At 45.0% G+C, this 21,667-nt stretch overlaps 1 protein-coding gene across 2 annotated transcripts in view; it reads left to right on the forward strand.

Moving 5' to 3' along the window:
• The first annotated feature begins 9,121 nt into the window (after positions 1-9,121).
• Positions 9,122-21,667, forward strand: part of tmtc2a (transmembrane O-mannosyltransferase targeting cadherins 2a) — a 204,281-nt gene continuing 191,735 nt past the window's right edge. The window contains exon 1 of one of the 2 annotated variants that reach the window (XM_038780384.1): positions 9,122-9,458. In XM_038780384.1, the coding sequence (XP_038636312.1) occupies positions 9,376-9,458 (83 nt within the window). In that variant the 5' untranslated portion in view covers positions 9,122-9,375. Of the gene's footprint in view, positions 9,459-11,266; positions 11,423-21,667 lie in introns of those variants that run through there. The other variant, XM_038780385.1, reaches the window with a different exon arrangement.

Below are 21,667 nucleotides of genomic sequence, written 5' to 3' on the forward strand. Positions count from 1 at the left end.
CACGTTGATGCAGCAGTCAAGAAAGCCGAAGAAGGGTAGCAAGGATGATCCAGGGAACTACAGGCTGGTGAGCCTTACGTCAGTGGTAGGGAAATTACTGGAGAGAATTCTTCGTGACAGGATCTACTCCCATTTGAAAGCAAATGTAAGTATCAGCAAGAGGCAGCACGGTTTTGTGAAGGGGAGGTGGTGTCTCACTAACTTGATAGAGTTTTTCGAAGAGGTCACAAAGATGATTGATGCAGATAGGGCAGTGGATGTTGTCTATATGGACTTCAGTAAGGCCTTTGACAAGGTCCCTCATGGCAGACTGGTACAAGAGGTGAAGTCACACGTGATCAGGGGTGAGCTGGCAAGGTGGATACAGAACTGGCTAGGTCATAGAAGGCAGAGAGTAGCAATGGAAAGGTGCTTTTCTGATTGGAGGGCTGTCACTAGTGGTGTTCCACAGGGATCAGTGCTGGGACCTTTGCTGTTCATACCATATATAAATGATTTGGAGGAAAATGTAACTGGTCTGATTAGTAAGTTTGCAGACGACACAAAGATTGGTGGAATTGCGGCTAGCGATGGGGACTGTCAGAGGATACAGCAGGATTTAGATAATTTGGAGACTTGGGCGGAGAGATGGCAGATGGAGTTTAATCCAGACAAATGTGAGGTAATGCATTTTGGAAGGGCTAATGCAGATAGGGAATATACAGTGAATGATAGAACCCTCAAGAGTATTGACAGTCAGAGAGATCTAGGTGTACAGGTCTACAGGTGAATGAAAGGGGCAACACAGGTGGAGAAGGCAGTCAATAAGGCATACGGCATGCTTGCCTTCATTGGCCGGGGCATTGATAATAAGAATTGGCAAGTCATGTTGCAGCTGTATAGAACTTTAGTTAGAATATAGTGGAGTATAGTGTTCAATTCTGGTCGCCACACTACCAGAAGGATGTGGAGGCTTTCGAGAGGGTGCAGAAGAGATTTACCAGGATGTTGCCTGGTATGGAGGGCATTAGCTATGAGGAGCGGTTGAATAAACTTGGTTTGTTCTCACTGGAAGGTTGAGGGGCGACCTGATAGAGGTCTACAAAATTATGAGGGGCATAGACAGAGTGGATAGTCAGAGGCTTTTTCCCAGGGCAGAGGGGTCAATTACTCGGGGGCATAGGTTTAAGGTGCGAGGGGCAAGGTTGAGAGGAGATGTATGAGGCACGTTTTTTACACTGAGGGTAGTGGGTGCCTGGAACTCGCTGCCGGAGGAGCTGGTGGAAGCAGGGACGATAGTGACATTTAAGGGGCATCTTGACAAATACATGAATAGGATGGGAATAGAAGGATACGGACCCAGGAAGTGTAGAAGATTTTAGTTTAGACGGGCAGCATGGTCGGCGCATGCTTGGAGGGCCGAAGGGCCTGTTCCTGTGCTGTACTTTATTTTGTTCTTTGTCAAACCCAAAATGTCCTTCACTTCCCTATGTTATTCTTTTTCTTTTTGTTTGTCTGCACCCCAGACGCATGAAGTCCACTTCTGTGCCTGAAATACTCATCTCCTTACATCATTAATCTTCTGCAAATCATGCCTATAACTTGTCCAAGTATAAATCTATCATTTGTTTTCCTTATTCTAACTGCCCTTGAAAATATCAGCTTTCAATAAGATTCGATGGCTCTTCTTGAGTTAGTCATCACCAAGCTTATTACTGCAGAATCTCTTGCCTTAGGTTAGTTTAAACTCAGACATTTCATTTCATTGTCTTTGTTGTTTACTTACTTTAAATAGTGCAACATTGATTTACTTTTCAATCCTAGTATGCCTTTATTGTATTTTTGTGAGATTTTTTTTCTTAATTGCACTTTGTGATAAGCAATTGGACATTCAGAAACAATCAAGTGTTACTTTAAAACGGCAGCATAATGCTCATGGTACAACTAATATAATTGTCGCAGGAGATAAATGATCAGAATTGTATAGTGAATAATGCTGCATGATTCTTGAGTGTTCTACCTACACAAACCTGACACCCTGATTGACTTTCTCAATGCAGAACTTTTACTGCATTGGACAAAAACTCATTACCTCCAAAAAGAACATGGATCTGACAGGACGTAGGCTTGTAATTGTGAGACATTCACTAAATAAACAAACGTTTGATAAAGAACGGAACACTTGTAAAGAATTTTAAAGTGTGTATTTACAGCCTGTTTATTACACTGCACCATTGACTGCGGAACCTCTACTAAGCGTTAAACTGCCATGTTGCCAATAAAATGTACAAAAAGCACTTTGGATGAGAAAGTATTACTATTAAATCATGGCACACTGCAACTAATACCCCTATGCTGGGTCCTGTGCGATATATTATGCCCTTTGATAGATTTTATGGTGAATATGAACATCTGAAACCCTTGGCTGAAAAATCTTCCAGATAAATACTGACAATTTCTGCAGCAAGGGAACAGCTGCTAATGTCACTTGTTGTGTGTAAGACATATTTAAAGAAGGAATACAATTTTCCCTTTCCTTAAGTAACGTTTTATTTATTATTCAGTTACCGTTTTGCAGATTCCGTAGATTTTAGAAGGACAAGAGTTTCTATTTTAAAATTTATGTAGTTGACTGTTGATTTCAGACTGGGTTCTGATGAAAGGACAGACATGAAATATTAAAACGGTTTCTCTCTCCATAGACGCTAGCAAACCTGTTGAGTGTTTCCATCATTTTTTGTTTTTTAATTCAGTTTTCAGTTTTAATTTGATCAAAACTATTCTCAGCTTCCAACTAATATTTTGCGTATGCAGCCCTTCAAATATTCTCCCAGTTCTTTGCTGTTTTGCCTCCTTTTAAACACGGCAAGGATTATTTACTACTAATTGTCTACAAAACCCAAGGTCACATTGTGTCTTATTATATCATTACAGCAAAATTTAAAATACATATTAATTTAACAGACACTGTCTATGCTATAAGCTGTCTGTGACACAGACATTGGGCAGGCGATCATTAACTATTGCTTATTGTGGACAAACAAGGGTGATCTAGGATGCCTTACTTTCCAATTTTCGTCTTTTCTTGTGCTTTATATCTGTTTTTGTACATTGCTATGCCACAGCGAACACTAGATATGTGGAGAAGTATATTAATTAACTAATTTCCTTAAACTCCATAAGGATCAGCTTTTACTAACATCTTGCACTATCATACTGCTATCATGGTACATTATGCATATTTTAAATTTACCCTTAGATTACCTGGTGATTGGTGAAGTAATGCACCACATTGTTGCAGGAGATCTTCAGGGTAGTATCCTCGAACCAACTATCTTCAGCTACTCCATCAATGAGCCTCCTTCCCTCATAAGGTCAGAAGCAGGAATGTTTTCAGATGATTGAATAGTCCTCAGTTCCATTCTGCAACTCCTCAGATAATAAAGCAGTCTGTGCCCGCATACAGCAAGACCTGGACGACGTGCAAGTTTGGGCTGATATGTGGCAAGTAATATTCACATCACACAATTGTCAGATCATGACTGTCTCCAACAAGAGATAGTCTGACCACCTTCCCTTGACATTCAGTGGCATTACCATTGTTGGTTCTCCCTCCACGAACATTCTAGCATAACCATTGACCATAAAAGTAAATGGACCAGCCACATAACTAATGTGGCTTCACAAGCAGAGGCTGAGTATTATGCAGTGACTCCCCACTCCCCAAAGCCCTTTCACTCTACAAGGCACAGGTCAGACATATGCTGGAATACTTTCCATTTGTTTGGGTGAGTGCAACGCCAATGACATTTAAGAATCTTGTCATCATCTAAGGCAGGGCACTCTGATTGATAGCCACCCAATCCATCACTCACCTTTGACAATAACTTCCACTATCACGACTGCAGAGGTTGAAGAAAATAGCTCACCATCACATTTTTTTAAGGACAATTAGGGGTGGGCATCAATTGGTGGCCTTGCCAGTGAACCCCACATCCCATGACTGAATAGAAAAAAAAAGTGCGGCAGGACTGAATCACAGATTCACAAGAAAAACTGCTTCGGAAATAATTGTTTTTTTACACATGCAGGGAGATCAAAGTTCATGGTCCATCACTCAGGCTACTCTAGTACACCTCCTAGTGGACAATTATGGTTCTTGCAAAAATGTTATACCTGTACCTCAGGCAATGGTACATAATTATCTCCAAGGAGAAGCAGTGACGTAAAATTAGCGAGTCCAGGAGAATATAAATGCACAATACTTAATCATAAACACGCAATAGCACGGTAGCATAGTGGTTAGCATAGATGCTTCACAGCTCCAGGGTCCCAGGTTCGATTCCCGGCTGGGTCACTGTCTGTGCGGAGTTTGCACGTCCTCCCCGTGTGTGCGTGGGTTTCCTCCGGGTGCTCCAGTTTCCTCCCACAGTCCAAAGATGTGCGGGTTAGGTGGATTGGCCATGCTAAATTGCCTGTAGTGTCCTAAAAAGTAAGGTTAAGGGGGGGGTTGTTGGGTTACGGGTATAGGGTGGATACGTGGGTTTGAGTAGGGTGATCATTGCTCGGCACAACATCGAGGGCCGAAGGGCCTGTACTGTTCTATGTTCTAATATAATATTTTATTGATGTCTTAAATCTGGGAAATTCAGTTATTGGTTGATGTCGAACTTTAAAGCCATCATTTTAATTGGCATTGAGAGTTGGAAATGAACACAAAATGCAGCCCAAATAAACATATCTAATCAAAAATGACTCTCAGTTTCCTTTGTTATTTCATCTTGCTGGTATTTCTCCATGCTTGTAGACAGTTATTCACATTAGGATGACAGACCTCCCCCACAGCCGACAATGTCCTCAATTTGTTGATGCGGACTGCAGCGGTTCCCAAAATGAATCTCAATTTGATGCAATGTTTTAAAATTCCTTTACCTTTGTCTGACTGTCACAATTGTTACTAACTCCTTCCAATAGACAAGTGTACCACAAATCAGATTCAATTCCTGAAATTAAAAATAACACGTGCTGGAAATACTCAGCAGGTCTGGCAGCATCTGTAAACAAAGTATTTTGAGTCCATCTGATTTCTTCAGAGCCTACAATTCCTGGTTTGGCCCGAATTAGATTATCTTGGCTAACACAAGAGTTGGGTTGTTCGTTTGTTCTGGCTATCTTTGTGCAAGTAGGAGGAAAATGGACCCTGCTGTTGTTCCAGTTGGCTAACCAGTGACTCCTGCTGGACGCAGCTATTAGTTGGTTAGGGTGGCACAGTGGTTAGCACTGCTGCCTCACAGCGCGCCAGACCAGAGTTTGATTCTGGCCTTGGGTAACTGCGGAGTTTGAACATTCTCCCCGTGTCTGCGGGGGTTTCCTCCGGGTGCTCCGGTTTCCTCCCACAGTCCAAAGATGTACAGATTTGGTGGGTAGGCTATGATAAATTGTCACTTAGTGTCCAAGAATATGTATGTTAACTGGGTTACGGGTCTAGGGTGGGGGAGCGGGCCTAGGTACAGCCCTCCTTTTGGAGGGCTGGTGTAGATTCAATGGGCAGAATTCTGCACTGTAGGGAGTCTGTGGATATAATGGTGTGAAATCTTCCATGGTCTTAAGTTAAAGTCTATTGCACATGAGGAATGGTCAATTGGCTACCAGAGGACCCACATACCTTGAAAACGTCAATTTGGAGGACTCGAGGTGGTGAAAGAATTCAATTCTGGGATCACTGGAACAAAAATTGGAGTAACATTTAAAGATGAACTTTAGCCAAACTTTTAGAAGGTGGGAATAAAAGATGAGAATTAAGCCTACAGTTTGCCTGGGTGCCTGGCCGTTCAGGTGAGGCTGGGATGCAGGTTATAGAATTTAAATCATGGTGCAAGTGGACAATTTAATCACGACAGCAACCCTTTTTTGGGAGATTTCTGCTGCTTAAGACTGTTGCTTCTGCGCGTTGAAAAAAAAACCTGGGGGTAAAAACCGCCGCTAGAGGGCATAGCCGACACAAGTCCTGCTATGAACAGCAAATTGCTGTGGAACAGAAAAGATTCATTCTGAACAAAGTGAGCGAAACAGACTTAAAGCCGCGGCTTCTGCTACTTTTTTTATGTCAGTTACTTGCTTGACTGAAGTTCAACCAGATCCAGCTCCCCCCCCCCCCCCCCCCCATCCCAACATGCTGACTAGATAGCAGTGAGGGCAGGCACTGAACAGTTTTGAGGAGGGTGGTTAGAAATATCCACAGACCACATCAAGATAGGACGTTCAAGAAAAAAAAAACACATTGTGAAGAATTGTCTGTTTCCTTTGTTATTTCCTGTTTTTGATGCTTTCCCGATGCTCAGCACACCCACAGCCGCGCTTGGTCCTCGGTGAGGCATGGCATTGCTTCAGATAGCACAGAGATCAGGAAGAGGGAAATGTTGGGGGAAGTTTGTAAAAGTTTTTAATTTAAAAAAAAACAAGAAGTGGCACTTTGAAGTTTTAATTCCGGGGCTGGGAAAACGTCGGGCACATGAATAAATGGAGAACAAGGAGAGGCATCTCACCAGTTGGGTGTGTAGTGCAGTTACAGGTGTGTGTATGTGTGAGAGAGAGGAATAATCTTTATTATTGTCACAAGTAGGCTTACATTAACACTTGCAATGAAGTTACTGTGAAAATATATAATCCCGAGACTCCAAATCACCCAGCACATTTCTCACGATGACTTGGGAGCGAGCAAACAGGTGTGAGTGACAGGGGGAATATATGGAATATTGCTTTTCGAAGTGTTTTGTGTTTCCACGGATGCTGCCAGCCCTGCTGAGCAGTTTCTCAGCATCTTTCTGTTTGTTTTCTGGGCCTGGACATTAAGCACAAACAAGGGCGCAAAGACAAAATATTGCGGATGCTGGAGATTCGAAATAGAAACAGCATCTGTGACCAGAGTAAGAGAGGGGGACCTTTCCCAGAACTGTTGACAGGAGCTGGCATCACAGAGGCTACCGGAACCTCTTGAGTATTTTCAGCAATTGTTTTTTCCTCATGAAGTACAGTTTCACACAGAGGAAAAGGATGATGAAGAGAGTGTGGAATGTCAGAGGTCTAGAAACATGAAGTGTAATTCTATTTGAATGATCGGAAAGCAATATCGTGGCTAAACCTGTCCGTCCACCGACTGGAAAATGCGTGCACACACATTCTCTGGGACCCAGTGAGATGTGCAGCCCACACATTGCAGGTGAAACACGTTTTGCCTCTTCCAGCAAAATGTTGCTGTCAATATTTGTTTGACGCTGCGCGGCAGATTGGGGAAGGGTTCTGGCGGAATCACGCACCGTGTTTAGAAAGGACTGCGTTACGGATTCGCTATGTGGAGGAAAGTTTCATTGTCCACACTCAAAGCAGAGAGCATCCCAAATACTCGATTGCAACTTAAACTACTATAACGCAGGCGACCCACTCGTTAACATACAAAACCGGGCTCGGTTATACAATTAATAGTGCCCCCTGATTATATTGACAATGAAATCTGAAAAGGGATATTATTCAGAGGAGCTAAACTGCTGTTCATCATCGCAAATGATTGATGGTCCAACCGGGGGGAGATGGGAGGGGGGTGGGGGCGGAGAGATGTTGCTCTGGCAAGACCAGAGCCAAGGGGGAATTCTGTCCCCCAGCAGAGCCAAGGGGGGATTCTCTTTCCCAGCAGAGCCAAGCGGGAATTCTGTCCCCAGCAGAGCCAAGGGGGGACTCTCTTTCCCAGCAGAGCTAAGGGGGAATTCTGTCCCCAGCAGAGCCAAGGGGGGATTCTCTTTTCCAGCAGAGCTGAGGGGGAATTCTGCCCCCAGTAGAGCCAAGTGGGAATTCTATCCCCAGCAGAGCCAAGGGGGAATTCTGTCGCCCAGCAGAGCCAAGGGGGGATTATCTTTCCCAGCAGAGCTAAGGGGGAATTCTATCCCCAGCAGAGCCAAGGGGCGATTCTCTTTCCCAGCAGAGCTAAGGGGGAATTCTAACCCTCCGCAGAGCCAAGGGGGAATTCTGCCCCCAGCAGAGCCAAGGGGGGAATTCACTTTCCCAGCAGAGCCAAGGGGGAATTCTGCCCCCAGCAGAGCCAAGGGGGGGGGGGGGGATCTCTCCCCCCAGCAGAGCCAAGGGGGGAATTCTGTCCCCAGCAGAGCCAAGGGGGAATTCGGTTCCCCCGGCAGAGCCAAGGGTGGGGGGGGGGGGGGATTCTCGTTCCCAGCAGAGCCAAGAGGGATTCTGTCCCCAGCAGAGCCAAGGGGGGAATTATCTTTCCCAGCAGAGCTAAGGGGGATTCTGTCCCCCATCAGAGCCAAGGAGGGGGGATCTCTCCCTCCAGCAGAGCCAAGAGGGGAATTATATCCCCAGCAGAGCCAAGGGAGAATTATCACCCGAGCAGAGCCAAGGGGGAATTCTGTCCCCAGCAGAGCAAAGGGGGAATTCTGTCCCCAGCAGAGCCAAGGGGGAATTCAGTCCCCCAGCAGAGCCAAGGGGGGATTCTCTTTCCCAGCAGAGCCAAGGGGGAATTCTATCCCCCAGCAGAGCCAAGGGGGGATTCTCTTTCCCAGCAGAGCCAAGGGGGGAATTCTGTCCCCAGCAGAGCCAAGGGGGGGGGGGGGGGGGGTAGTCTCTCCTCCAGCAGAGCCAAAAGGGATTTTTGTCCCCCAGCAGAGCCAAGGGGGATTCTCTTTCCCAGCAGAGCGAAGGGGGGAATAATGTCCCCAGCCGAACCGTGGGGGGGGGGGGGGGGGGGGGGGGGGGGAGACTCTCTCCTCCAGCAGAGCCAAAGGGAATTTCTGTCCCCCAGCAGAGCCAATGCGGATTCTGTCCGGGGCCGGGACGCCCTTTATTAAATAAACATGTGGGTGCAGCCGGATCGGAGGATGCACCGACTGGGAATTCTGCCATCTGAGCGGTTCAGAGGCGCCGCTGCCGCTGTGCCGGTGCAGGTGCGGTCGCTGAATGAGAGCGGCTAAGACTGGGCGGGGGGGGGGGGGGGGGGGGGGCAGAGCGGGGCCGGGTGATTTGGAGCCGGGTGGCTGAAACTGAACTGAAACTGACTGGGGGGGGGGGGGGGGGGGGGCAGTGCGCATGCGCCCTGCTGCCTGCGGGGGTCCCCACACGCGGACTCCGCTCTTTACTCTCACACTCTCTCTCTCTCTCACACTCACTGTTTGCAGCCCCGGTCCATTTGCAGAGACACAGACAGAGCCAGGCAGCGGATCGCTCAGCCCGGGGGGGGCACCGGCAGCACCTTGTCTCCCGGAAGCGGCAGGGAGAGAGGGAAGGAGGAGATAGAAGAGAAACAATAAAACAACAGCAGATAAAGAGCCCGAGGATGCGGGTGCAGCCCGGCGAGGTGAAGCCAGGAATCCATGCCAGACTGTAGTAGAGATGATTTGTGAATGTGTGAGCAGCGCGGTTGCTCTCGCCCTGTATCTGAACACACTGGGCGCTGACTTCTGTTACGATGACAGGTAGGTATTGTTCCCGTTCTCTCTCCTTCTCTCCATACTTCCTGATTGATCACTGTCAAACTCTCCCTCTTCTATTGCTGGCAGGGGCAATTCATCCCAATGTGACTTGAATCTGCACAGGGCGAAGGGAGGGAGGGATGGACTGTCCACCTCCTACCCCCCGGCTCTGATCTTGTTTGTGGTGGGTACTCTGGGGTCGGTGTCACCGGCACAATATGCAGATGCTGCTTCCCAGGCGAGCTGTCCAAACCCGGCCATCCACTTGTCGAGGATGGGGGCAACAATCACAATCATGATCGCCCCAATCATGGTCAGGAATTAAACTGCACCGACCCCAACCCCCCCCCCCCCCCCCCCCTTGAGCATAAAAGTCACAAATCCACTGACATCTAATTTAGCCCAGGAAACATTGACTGCTGAAACCCCTCTGCCTGTCAGTATGGGGGGGGGGGGGTTATTTACACGTTTTTAAAATAAGAAATAATTCCTCCTTTAATGCATTTTTAAATAAATGCGATGGCGAGGTGTAAAAGGTGTTGCTATAAGGAAGCCCTGTAACCCCAAAACAGTTTTACTGGGGTGTTTTGATTGCTCAGAATTGTTGGCAAATTGATTTAGAAAAAAATAAGTCCTCGCTGTTGTGAACCTTGAGTTTAATTCAGTTTCCGGCGACTTAATCTGATTACCGTTTAGTGGCTGAATAATTGGGATACATGGGAAGAATCACGCGTGGATAAACTTCAGTGTCCTGGCTCTATTTAAATACAGCCGACCAGGATCTGACGGTCCATTGACCTGGTCACCAGAGAAGCGGGAGAAAGGGGGTGGGAGGCTGTGCATTGCTCTGGGAAGTCGATGCTGCTCTTCAAGGCTTTTTGAGGCGTTCCACCCCAAAGCCCATGTTTCAATCAGTCGGAGACATTTTCTCCCCCCCCCCCCCCCCCCCCGGCTCGGCCTCAGCTTTAGGAAGGGGGCTGGGTCTGAGGGAAAAATAGATATCATTTGGTGTTGGGGGGGGGTGATTTACAAGCCAAGCGGCCGAGAGAGGCGGCTACATTGCTGCTCACAGCGAGCGTGTCTGTCTGCCTTCTTCACAGCCAGAGACTGAGAGAGAAGCTTCAACCTTCCCTCACTCAGATCAAAACAAAACTGGTTATTAGCTATCGTCACTGAAAACCACCCCGGCTTTGATAGCTTCACGTTGTCACGTTGAATAACCAATCCGCCTTCCCTGAAAAAAAGACTATTTAGCCAACGGTGTGATTATTTTGTCTGTGGGGGGGGGGGGGGGGTGACTGGAAATATGTTTCAATTAAAACAAGTATCTATTGTCCACCCTTGTACACTTGTAAACAATGGGGTGTCTTTTTAAAATTAGTGAATGAGTCTTGTTTGATGGACGCTGGAATCAGTCAAAGTATCAACTCTGGACTTGCTTTCTCGATTGACAGACCTCAGTCACCTGAGGAAGGAGCAGTGCTCCCAAAGCTAGTGATTTGAAACAATCCTGTTGGACTTTAACCTGGTGTTGTAAGATTTCTTACTGTGCTCACCCCAGTCCAACACAGGCATCTCCACATCATGTCTGATTAAAGTTATATTGTTTGGGGGGGGGGGGGGGGGGTGAATTTATACAGCAGGGTGTGGTGCCCCGGCTTTTGCTGAGTGGGATTCCTGATGCATCACCTTAATGTTCACCCGCAATCTCTCTGAACTGTTGGGAGTGGCGGCGTTAACGCATTTCGAATGCATTAGCCCGTTTCAAATGCCTCGTTTAAAAACCGCACGGGTTAACGGTTCCACTAAGATAACAGAGACAAGAATTTCAAAGGAATAGTTAAGAGTTTGCGAGTCGGCACCCCATGGAGTCACTTCAGGACCATGATGTGTTGTCACTTAACTTTTCGCTGGCGGTCCCTCCTGCAGGAATCTTGAATTGAATAAACAGCAGGAGGGGGAGGAAGGTAATGGGAGTGTGGATTAAACGTTGAATTGTTTTCTGTAACTATCCTCAAGTTGAATAGAGATGACAGTTTAAATCAGATACTACATCGCGCGAGTTATTTCCCCCCCCAGTGGTGTTGGGGAAGTTTTAATTTTGAGTCAGGTGTTTTGGGGATTTATTCTCCAGGGTAAATGAAACTTTTCCGCGATCATTCCTTTAGATTGTGAAAGTTTGAAAATAGGATGTTGTCCTCAAACTGACATTTAACAGATCTCAATGGCAAACTGTTGACTGGGATGTACAGTTTACCTGTGTAATTGGCATATCGTATGACGGTCGTTTGCATAGTCAGTCCACAGACTGGTTTTTCCAGTAAAGACCGATTGTTGTAATACGGGAAATTACCTGCATTTTTGTCATGCAAAGAATCCTAGAATCGCGACAGTGCAGAAGGAGGCCATTCAGCCCATCGAGTCCACACCGGCCCTTGGAAAGAGCAGCCTACTTCAGCTTAAACCCACGTCTCCACCCTAACCTCGGTCCCCAGTAACCCCACCTAACGTTTTTGGACACTTGAGGGGCAATTTAACATGGCCAATCCACCTAACCTGCATATCTTTGGTCTGTGGGAGGAAACCGGAGCACCCGGAGGAAACCCACGTCGACACGGGGAGAAAGTGCAAACGCCACACAGACAGTGACCCCAGGCCGGAATTGAACCCGGGTCCCTGGAGCTGTGAGGCAGCAGTGCTAACCACTGTGCCACCGTGCCGCCCAAAAGCGAGAGAGGGACAAATGATCAAGTGATTTGCAGCATTGTCAGAATTTCATCATGCTTCTCTGGTCAAATAATTTTTTAGCATCCAGATATTTAACTATGAAGTCTCCTACATCAGAATAACATCTTAGGTCATACAGCAGAACTTTCATTAAGGCACTTGGGATGTCAAAGCAATTAGTCATTTATATTATATATAAATGCTATTTGGAACAAAATAAATACTCGGTGGTTCTCAATGAAATTAGCACAGTAATGTGGGTTTCTAATTCAGCAGATGGACATAAGTTATTTTAATTTACATCAGGCGTTTCACAGCATCATCATATTCCACCTTTAAATTGTAGTCGCTGTTATAATATAGAAAATGTGGCAGCTAATTTGCACATCACAGTGCCTCACACATGTCAAATGCCCCTCAGATTTCATTTGTAGTAGCATTCTTGCCTCTGACTCAAGGGGTTCATTGCAGGACTTGAGCGCAAACAGAACAAAGCTGACATTCTCGGGCAGTAATGAGGGAGTTGGACGAGGGGCATCTTTCAGATGATATATTAAACTGAGGCCCTGTCTGCCTCCTTTGGTGGATCTCACTGTTGGAAAAGAGAGAAGGGTGTTATGATAGAATCCTAACCAATATTTATCCCAAATTCAACCTCACAAAATAGATCATCTGGTATTGAAATGTTGCTGTTTGTGAGCGTTTGTTGTCGTGCAAGTTGAAGATGGAACATACAGTGCAGAATGAGGCCATTCGGCCCATTGAGTCTGCACCGATCCACTCAAGCCCTCACTTCCACCCTATCCCCGTAACCCAATATTCTCTCCTAACCTTTTTTGGTCACTGAGGGCAATTTATCACGGCCAATGCACCTAATCTGCACGTCTTTGGACTGTGGGAGGAAACCGGAGCAGCTGGAGGAAACCCACGCAGACACGGGGAGAATGTGCAGACTCCGCACAGACAGTGACCCAGCAGGGAATCGAACCTGGGACCCTGGCGCAGTGAAGCCACAGTGCTAATCACTTGTGCTACCGTTGCTTGTTGAGTTTCCTACATTACAACAGTAACTGCACTTTGAAAGTAATTAATTGGCCATAAAGTGCTTTGGGATATCTGTGACCGTGTAATATGCTACATAACTACAAGTCTTATTTTCTGTCTTGTTACAATTGGCAACACATTAAATGGCTAGATCATCTGTTTCAAGTATCGGCCCAGAAATAAATATTGCCCAGAACACTAGGAAAACTCAGCCACCCTTCAAATTAGATGGCATTATATTCAAACTATTATTTCTAAAATGCACTGTGTATCTAGTATATTCAAGATGTGCTGTCACTTGCACCTCATTATGCCCCAAGTTCACAGAATCACAGAATATACAGTGCAGAAGGAGGCCATTCAGCCCATCGAGTCTGCACCGGCTCTTGGAAAGAGAACCCTCCCAAGGTCAACACCTCCACCCTATCCCCATAACCCAGTAACCCCATCTAACACTAAGGGCAATTTTGGACACTAAGGGCAATTTATCACGGCCAATCCACCTAACCTGCATATCTTTGGACTGTGAGAGGAAACCGGAGCACCCGGAGGAAACCCGCGCACACACGGGGAGGATGTGCAGACTCCGCACAGTCACCCAAGCCGGAATCAAACCTGGGACCCTGGGGCTGTGAAGCAATTGTGCTATCCACAATGATACCCTGCTGTCCTCTCAGTGACAAAGCAGCTTTGCACTCATTGAACCACAATGCAGTTCTGAGCTGCCACATATTCCATGTTCTTTTGTCTTTAATTTTTGCATGCTGTGCATCTAAGAATATACATGCTATGTTGTCCTTTGTGGGTTCATGGTGACATGCATGAAGAACACAATGTGCACATGCTATCCAGGTAACTTTGTATTAATACCACAAATGAGTAGATGGCAGTGGCTAAATTGAATTATTCTCAGGTGACTCACTGGATAGAATGGTCTGGATTTCGCCGTCAGTGGAGAGTCAGTGGCACTTGCTGCTGATCCCAAAGAAAGCTTCCCACAAAGAGCTCCTGACTGCTGTGACATGGGTTTCCCCTTTCTCAAATGAAAACTTGGCTGGTCTGACAGTGTCTGTGGAGAGCAAAACAGAGTTAACGTTTTGAGTTTGATATGACTCTTTCATCGAACTCCCTTTTCACAATGTTAAGCGGGAAGGTCAAGGAAATCTCCCAGCATTCAGCAACAGTGATATCTGCAATGAGGGTAAGCAGCCAATCATATAGAAGTATTCTCGTAGACAACATGCCAGGCAGTAAAATGCATTGAGTTTTTCATTTTTAATTAAAATATTATTGTCTTTGCCATTGCCTTCCAAAGAGAGCATTGGAGGTGGAGTCATTGAATATATTCAATATATCCGAAGATGTGCTGTTTAGGTGGATTGGCCATGCTAAATTGCCCTTAGTGTCCAAAAAGGTTAGGAGGGGTTATTGGGTTATGGGGATAGGGTGGAAGTGAGGGCTTAAGTGGGGATCGGTGCAGACTCGACAGGCCGAATGGCCTCCTTCGGCACTATGTTCTATGTTCTATTCAATGTTGAGTTAGATTCATTTTTGATCAACAAGGGAGTTAGAGTTTGTTTTGCGGGGACGCAGGCAGGGCAGTGGGGTTAAGGCCACAATCATTTTGAGTAGTGGTGCAGGCTCACTGGGCTGAATGGTCTACTCATGCTCCTCTTCCTTATGGTCTTATTATCTTACCACTATCTTTACGAAGAGTGAAGTAAATGATCAGAACATAAACATGGGATTATGTAGAATCTGAAATATCATAAACAAACTTTAAAAACATTAAAATGTGAATGTTTTAATGTCATAATTGAGAAATTTGACATTCAACAAATGAGTTTTTCACAATCAGTGAGGCTATTCAGCATTAGTTATGTATTTAGTATGCTGCTAAAACCAGCCAAACCACATTCGACAAGGGGTACCTTTATCACGGCCTTTAATAGCGAGAATAATAGCCTAAAAGGACAAGTTTTTATAAGTTCAGTGATTTCTACTTGGCTGTTGTCTGGGGGAGTTTCAATTAGCATTCCTATGGGGAAGTGTTGAATCATTGATATCATCTACATTTCTACATTTAACTCCACGTGTGGACGCTAGAATTTGCTGTCAAATTTGGAGGAGTACTGGCCGTGAAGACCGACAGTTTTGCCATCATTACTATTGCAAAATGTGAGCCACACATATTTTCACAGCATTGACTTTATGTTACGTCAGGTGATGCAGTCCGGCCAATGTCAGGTGTCCCTAACTTGTTCCCTGGATTTTCAGTATTCTCAAGTGTCAGATCGGACCTAACTGTTGAGAGTTAAACTGCTACTTTCACACTGATGTAAAAGTAGCAGAAATATACTGGCATTGATAATCGTCTGGGCTTTATTCCCATTGTGATGTAATCGAAAGCCCTCAGTTGTGTTTTCCAGATAGTCATCCAGTGTCCTTATCATTATGAGAAGAACTAGTGTTTCTCAATTTGTGGATTAAGTGCGGAAGTCTGGTGAAACAATTGACTGTGTGCCATATCTTGAGTTGAAAATAGTCCAATTCCTCTGTGTGTTCAGGTTTGCACAGCCTGTCCTATGTAATGCTGTGAACAATGTATTAGATACATTGCTGCTTGCAAATTCAGGGGAGTTTGACAACTAACTGCTTGCCAATAAACAGTTACAACTGTAACCCCCCTTGTGCAAGACATTAATATATTGGATCAGAAATTTATCTCAAAAGATACCTCCAGAGATGTGCAGGTTAGATGGATTGGCCATGTTAAATTGCCCCTAGTGTCCAGAGATGTGCCGATTAGGTTATGGTGATAGGGCAAGGGAGTGGGTCTGGGTAGGGTGCTCTTTCAGACGGTTGGTGCAGATTCAATGGGCCGAATGGCCTCCTTCTGCGCTGTAGGAATTCTATGATTCTATGCAGGGATTCTATGAGCATCTTATACCATCGTTTAGAAACTCCTTGATTTCTGATTCCAGATTCTTCCAAAAGTTTCAATCTGTGACGTCCAGGAGCCTAATTTATCTCCCATCTTTTACATTATAAATTAAATTCTTGGAGATAATCAAGACATCATAATGTTGGTGAAGGTGCAACAATTACATGACTTGAAAAATGTTTTATGGACTTTGGTTAAAAAAAACCTTACATTTCCCCTCTCCAAAGCCTTAATCAATCAATAGGTTACATTGATAAAGGTTTTTTTTTGGTGGGGGGGGGGGGGGGGGGGGACAGTTCGGGAACATCTTGTAAACAAAAGTAAACAGATCAAAATCTCCTCACTTCTTAATTCTAGACTTCAGGATATTTTTGCACTGCCAACGCTGGTAGGTGAATTAATTTCAGAATAGTATTTACAAAATTAATTAGATCACTCAAGCATTTGGGTCAGGGCATACTTTGGGTAGTATCAAGCTGCCAAAATGATTGTATGCTGCAGTCAAGAATGTGAGCAGAATAGAAGAGCAGGTCAGATTTAACAGCACCGCAGCCTGATTTATCTGAATTGGGATCCGCACTAACTTCAAACTGGAAGAATGCATTGAGATGTTTATCAACCGTGTAACATCGCGCCAAATTAATTTCCAGTGTTTAGGGCTGAGCTCAACTTGGAGAGCAGATTAAAAAGTATGCTTCTGAATTCACTAATAAGCGACGATCAGCAGGTCACCCCATTGTGAGCCCATTTTCATTGTGCAGAGCAAGATAATGTATTTGCAGATGCAGTTTAAGCTATATTCCCTGTGATGTTTGTTAATCTGTAATAATTAAAATTTGTCTTTATAATTCAATGCACTGTATGCTATTTAATTGCTACTATTTTAGATTTAAAGTTAAAATGGGGAAATGTTAACATGTTAAAAAAACTTCAGGAGTTGGCATTGTAAACTACCAGTATGGTCTATTGACCCATCGAGTAATTGGTTGGAAAATTATGGTGTGCTAATGCAATGTTTTGTTATTCTCAAGCAACAGGTTTCAGGAAACTTGATTATGTGATTTACTGTATTTCTTCTGCATCAGACATCTTGGCAGTAACCTTGATATTTGGAATCAAACGTTTCAGCCACCTATCTGAAACCAAATGGATGCTTTATCCATATCCCTGACAGCTGCGGTATAAAATGCAGTACATTTGTCGATATGATGAGAAAGACTTGTTACTTTTCTATGTTTTCCTTCTCTTTGCAACACTGTTTGCTCCCTGGTCCCCAGGCGCTAGTGAAGTCATGCTCAAACAATTATAACATCTATTCTCCTATTTAATGCAAATAAATATCAAAGTCAGTACATCATTTATTTTTAAAATTGCCCAACTTAAATGCAAGATGAGGAAATTTTGAGAGGTTAGGGGCATTTGATACTTAATCAGCTGCAGTGTATCCAGAGTTGCTGTTTGCTATTGTGCCCAATGAACAACTTTCATGGTTGAAGAAACCTTTTAGTACATTGTAAATTCTTGACAGTAGCTACACTCCACTGCCAAAATATACTAGAAAAAAGGTCATGCATCTTACATAAGCCTCTCTTCCCACTAAACTAGAAATTGCTTTTAACATCTGTTTAAAAATAGGTGGTGTGATGTTTATAACTAAAATCTCAATTCTTAAGGCATGCAAGGGGCTCTGTAATTGTTTTAAATCCCCAAATTCTTCTGAAGCAATCGTTTTTGAGAGTAATTGAAATTATAATACGAAGGATCCATTGAAGAAATAATTAAACAATCCCAAATTGTCCTTTTTACAATGTCGTTACTAATCAGGAAGCACCGATGTATTAAGAGCTGGCATGGTAATATCATTGAAAAGACAGAACGCAGCAGAATCAGAACTCTTCAGAATCCTTTCAGTTAAGCAGTTTGCAGACCGGAATTTTATTTATATTAGTTAGAAAGCGATCTGAAAAACAGAAATAAGCTATGAATTGTTAAAAAGGAACAAATATCTGAATCAAAATGTGTGCAAATCTTTCCTTCACTCTTTCAATATTACTCATGCATATTTGGAACTTTAAGAAGTTTGAGTAAATGTTGCATGATTTAAATATGTAAATATATTTCTACACAGCTTTACAATAGAGATACAGTAAATCTTTTTTCCTAATTATCAAGGCCATTGGTTCGCAGTTTTCAGACAAATGAAGGTATTGTGGAATGCAATCCCCAAAACACTGGTTAAAAATTTGGAATCCCATATAATATAAACAGAATTCCATTTATTGAATCACTATAAATCATAAATGCTACCCGAACACATGACTTAAAAATCCCAGAATCTAAGTAGCAGAAAGTAAAACTGATTTATTCAGTCATTGTAGAGTAGTAGCCCTGGTTATAATTATTGCACTTGAGTTATAGATGAAGGCAACTGGGAGGAGACCACTTGTTCTCAGCTGTTCTTTACAGACTTAATGATTTTAACTGATGTTCCCATGTGGAATGCTGGATTCTGGAATGGAATCGACTTGCAATTGCCTTTTAAACAGTGGAGCAAAGTGAAGGAGGTAGAATAGTATGCTGGTGCTCCAAAGAACTGGCTAGTTATCAAATCAAGGTTTCCAGTGTATGACGAGTTACTGTGCTCAGTTGCCCTTGCACAGCAACCAACCTTGCTGACAAAAGAATGTTTTTCTCATGTTTTAATTAAACAGGATATGCCCCTGCTGAACCTGCAGCTAAGGAAAGACTCAGGGCGAAATTCTCCGACCCCCACGACGGGTCGGAGAATAGGGGGAGGGCCTTCCCGACATTTTTCCCGCCCTCCCGCTATTCTCCCCCACCCCCCGCCCAACTCCCGACCCGAATCACTGCCGCCGTTTTTTTACGGCCGGCAGCGATTCACAGCTGTTCGATGGGCCGAAGTCCCAGCCCTTTACGCCGTTTTTACGAACGGCAAACACACCTGGTCTGGCCGTTCGTAAAAACGGCGTCACAAACTCGCTTTTCATAACCATGGCACCGATTGGCACGGCAGTACCACGGCCGTGCCAAGGGTGCCATGGGCCCGCGATCGGTGGGCAACGATCGCGGGCAGCGGGCCCGATGCCCGCGCACTCTTTCTCCTTCCGCCGCCCCGCAGTATCCATTCGCGGGGCGGCTGAGGGGCAACCCGGCCTGCGCATGCGCGGGTTTCGCGCAAATACGCGATGACGTCATCCGCGCATGCGCGGGTTGGAGTCTTCCAATCCGCGCATGCGCGGCTGACGTCATATGACGCGTCAGCCGGCGCTAACTCCGGCAAGCGGGCTTAACGATATTCGTTAAGCCCGTCATGCCGGAGCCTACGGCGTCGGGCTGCTAGCCCCGACCGGGGACCAGAATCGGTTCCCGGTCGGGAAGGGGCGCGCTGGCGTCAAACCCGCCCGGGTTTGACGCCAGCTTTACGATTTCTCCCGTTTTGGGAGAATCGCGCCCAATGTATCTGAACCTAACTTGGAAAGAAGCACAGTGGAAATGTTCTAATTTCCCTATTCTGACTATGGCTGGAGTCTCTCTTTTTCAGGATACATTTACATCGCACTAAACAATTCTCTTTCTAACCTACTGTGATTTGAAAAGGCCCAATACGCCCTGTCTGTGGATGTAAAAAATCCCACGGCACTAGTGGAATATACAGTGGGTGTTGTCTTGGCCAATGTTTATCCATCAACCAAAACATGGTCACTGTCACCTCACAGTTTGTGAGTCTTTGCTACTCTGCATTGGCTGCCTCTTTTCATACATTACAACTATTGACAACTTTTAAAAAAATCTTTCATTGTCTATAAAAGCTTTTGGGGTATCTTGAGATCACGGAAGTTGTTTTATAAACATACGTCTTTCCTTTATAGATAACACGACCAATGTGAGCTCATGAAATCTGTGGTACATCAGTGCTAAAGTAGCATCGACACTTTGAGCAGTAATAGAGCTGGCGGGTAGAGTCCTAGGAGAATAAAAATCAGAACAGCTTCTTAATTTATTTTAGCTCTGCAGACAGATAATTCTGGACTGACCCAGAAAAGAATCATTTGGAAATGAACCTTCAGTATTCAGCCGGAGGAGCTTAAACATCAATTTATGTTGTGATGCTGTGCGATATCATAATGTCCCAGTGCTGAACAAATCAGAGCTGGAAAATCCAGGCTGCTCACGGTCTTGGTTTCAATGAGGGCAGGGCCATATGATTCAGGTGTGAAATCATCAGTTACTGAGGTGAGGGGCATGGGGCAGGGGGAGTGGATGGAGGTTGGTGGGGAGCAGGGGGAGGGGTGTGCGTTGAGATCTAATTCCAGCTCTTTAGTATCCTCAGGAACCAGATCCTGTGTTTACATTTCAACTTTAGTATCACAGCAATGATTTTTTTATTTTTATTTGGAGTACCCAATTATTTTTTTTTGCAATTGAGGAGCAATTTAACGTGTCCGTGTGGAGTTTGCACATTCTCCCCGTGTTTGCGTGGATTTCGCCCCCACAACCCAAAGATGTGCAAGGTAGGTGAATTGGCCAAGCTAAATTGCTCCGCAATTGGAAAAAATTAATTGGGTACTCTAAATTTTAAAAAAAGTACACATGGCTCATGTCGAGTTTGGTAAATGAGTGTCCACCGGTCAAGTAAGTGTATAGGTCCTCAAAGTGGGACATGGATTAACGATCCAACTGGGAAGCTCTGTTAGCCATTCATTTATAGTCCCAACATGTTTGGATTGTCTTATCAGGCTTGAGTACCGGGATTACCTGCTTCACCTAGTTGTAAAAACGTACGGGCTTCATGATCCCCCAAGTCGTTCATAGAACATAGAACAGTACAGCACAGAACAGGCCCTTCGGCCCTCGATGTTGTGCTGAGCAATGATCACCCTACAAGCCAACGTATCCATCTTATTCCAGTAACCCAACAACCCCCCCATTAACCTTATTTTTTAGGACACTAAGGGCAATTTAGCATGGCCAATCCACCTAACCCGCACATCTTTGGACTGTGGAAGGAAACCGGAGCACCCGGAGGAAACCCACGCACACACGGGGAGGACGTGCAGACTCCGCACAGACAGTGACCCAGCCGGGAATCGAACCTGGGACCCTGGAGCTGTGAAGCATTTATGCTAACCACCATGCTACCGTGCTGCCCCCGTTCGAGCCTGCTAAGTTCGGTCGCAACTTAAAAAAAAAGTTTTTTAAAAATTAAGGGGCAGTTTAGCGTGGCCAATCCATCTACCCTGCATATCTTTGGGTTGGATTTGGGTTGTGGGTGTGAGACCCATGCAGACACGGGGAGAATGGGTCTCAAATTTTTGCCAACAAAAAGTAAGGAACCGGGCAAGCTCTGAAATACCTCGCTCTGCTCCCAAATCAACCTGAATCTGTGCCATGGACCCTTTTATCTTCCCCCAGTCCAGGCTGACAAACCTCAGGGTGTTTTCTCAGTACGTCATACTGAGATCCCATTTGGAAAATC

Source organism: Scyliorhinus canicula, chromosome 20, assembly GCF_902713615.1.
Source record: "Scyliorhinus canicula chromosome 20, sScyCan1.1, whole genome shotgun sequence".
In the NCBI taxonomy this organism is placed as follows: domain Eukaryota; kingdom Metazoa; phylum Chordata; class Chondrichthyes; order Carcharhiniformes; family Scyliorhinidae; genus Scyliorhinus; species Scyliorhinus canicula.